General features: G+C 36.9%; 1 protein-coding gene across 2 annotated transcripts in view; it reads right to left on the reverse strand.

Annotated features, from left to right (window-relative positions):
* LOC107097740 (protein TANC2-like) overlaps positions 1–1,078 on the reverse strand; it is a 45,590-nt gene that overhangs the window by 25,555 nt on the left and 18,957 nt on the right. For both annotated transcript variants that reach the window (XM_015395017.1, XM_015395018.1), the window contains exon 7: positions 338–477. In XM_015395017.1, coding sequence (XP_015250503.1) covers positions 338–477 — 140 coding nt within the window. The remainder of the gene's footprint in view (positions 1–337; positions 478–1,078) is intronic.

Below are 1,078 nucleotides of genomic sequence, written 5' to 3' on the forward strand. Positions count from 1 at the left end.
ACTGGTATTTCCATTTGGAAAATGCTGTTTTGCTGCTGGAGTCCTCCTCAGTCTCCATCTCTCTGTGTATGCTATACGTTAACACCCGCCAGCGGAAACACGCACCTACCCTTCATTGTGCGACCTGAGTAACGTGCAGTAACGGGATGTCGGCAATGGTAACTGCATTATAGTTACAAAGCAATTAGTTAGATTACTCGTTACTAAAAAAAAAGCTTTACTAACGCCGTTACTCCCATCACTGGTTATGTATAAACTTTTGAAATTGAAAAGTCCTCCATAAAGAAAATGATCCATCAAGTTTAAGCAATAGTGGGAACAGAAGTGAATGTCTAACCTGTTTAGCTAGCCTTTTTAATGCATCCTCCTGTGTTCTTCTTTCTGGAGTTTCTGGACAGCTTCTTTCTCTTTCATCTTCTCCCCCCGTCTCTCCTTCTCTTCCAGGAGATTCATGTGAGATTGAATCAGATTCTCCATCTGCAATAAGAACAATGCAAGATTCAGCTCTGTCTGAGATTTCTTTTTAACAAATAGATAAGTCCCAAAAATCACACTTCCTGTGGATTCGATGACAGGAACACTAGAAACTACTGGTTAAGTTAATTTTGTCTCACAGACAGCAAAAAAGGTTTTAAACAGATTCCATGTTACAATGAAGCAGATTATTGCTTAGCAAGTCCTATAAAAATAACGGAATAAGTGGCAGAGTTTAAAAAATAAACAAATAAAATACTGTACAGTACAGTGTTTTTGCAAATATAAATACATCTAAAGAATAAATAAGCAATATACAGCTGTGGACATTTTTACAGTAGTGGATACGTGAAACTGTGAAAGTATCTACATCCATGTGGATAACATGGAAGTGAAAGCATCATGCTGTGGGGCAGGGAAGCTGGTTAAAGCTGTGAAGAAAGAAAAAAGCTAAATACAGAGAAATAATAAAAGAAAGCCTGCTATGCAATTCCACATGTACCATGGGTAACACAGATGCCAGAAATCACCCAATTTTCTTGATTCTTTTAATATTCCGAAAAAGTAAAAAAAAATAAAAATCCACTGGACTTAGTTTGAAGAT

This window comes from Cyprinodon variegatus, unplaced genomic scaffold, assembly GCF_000732505.1.
Source record: "Cyprinodon variegatus isolate N-32 unplaced genomic scaffold, C_variegatus-1.0 Scaffold719, whole genome shotgun sequence".
Lineage (NCBI taxonomy): Eukaryota > Metazoa > Chordata > Actinopteri > Cyprinodontiformes > Cyprinodontidae > Cyprinodon > Cyprinodon variegatus.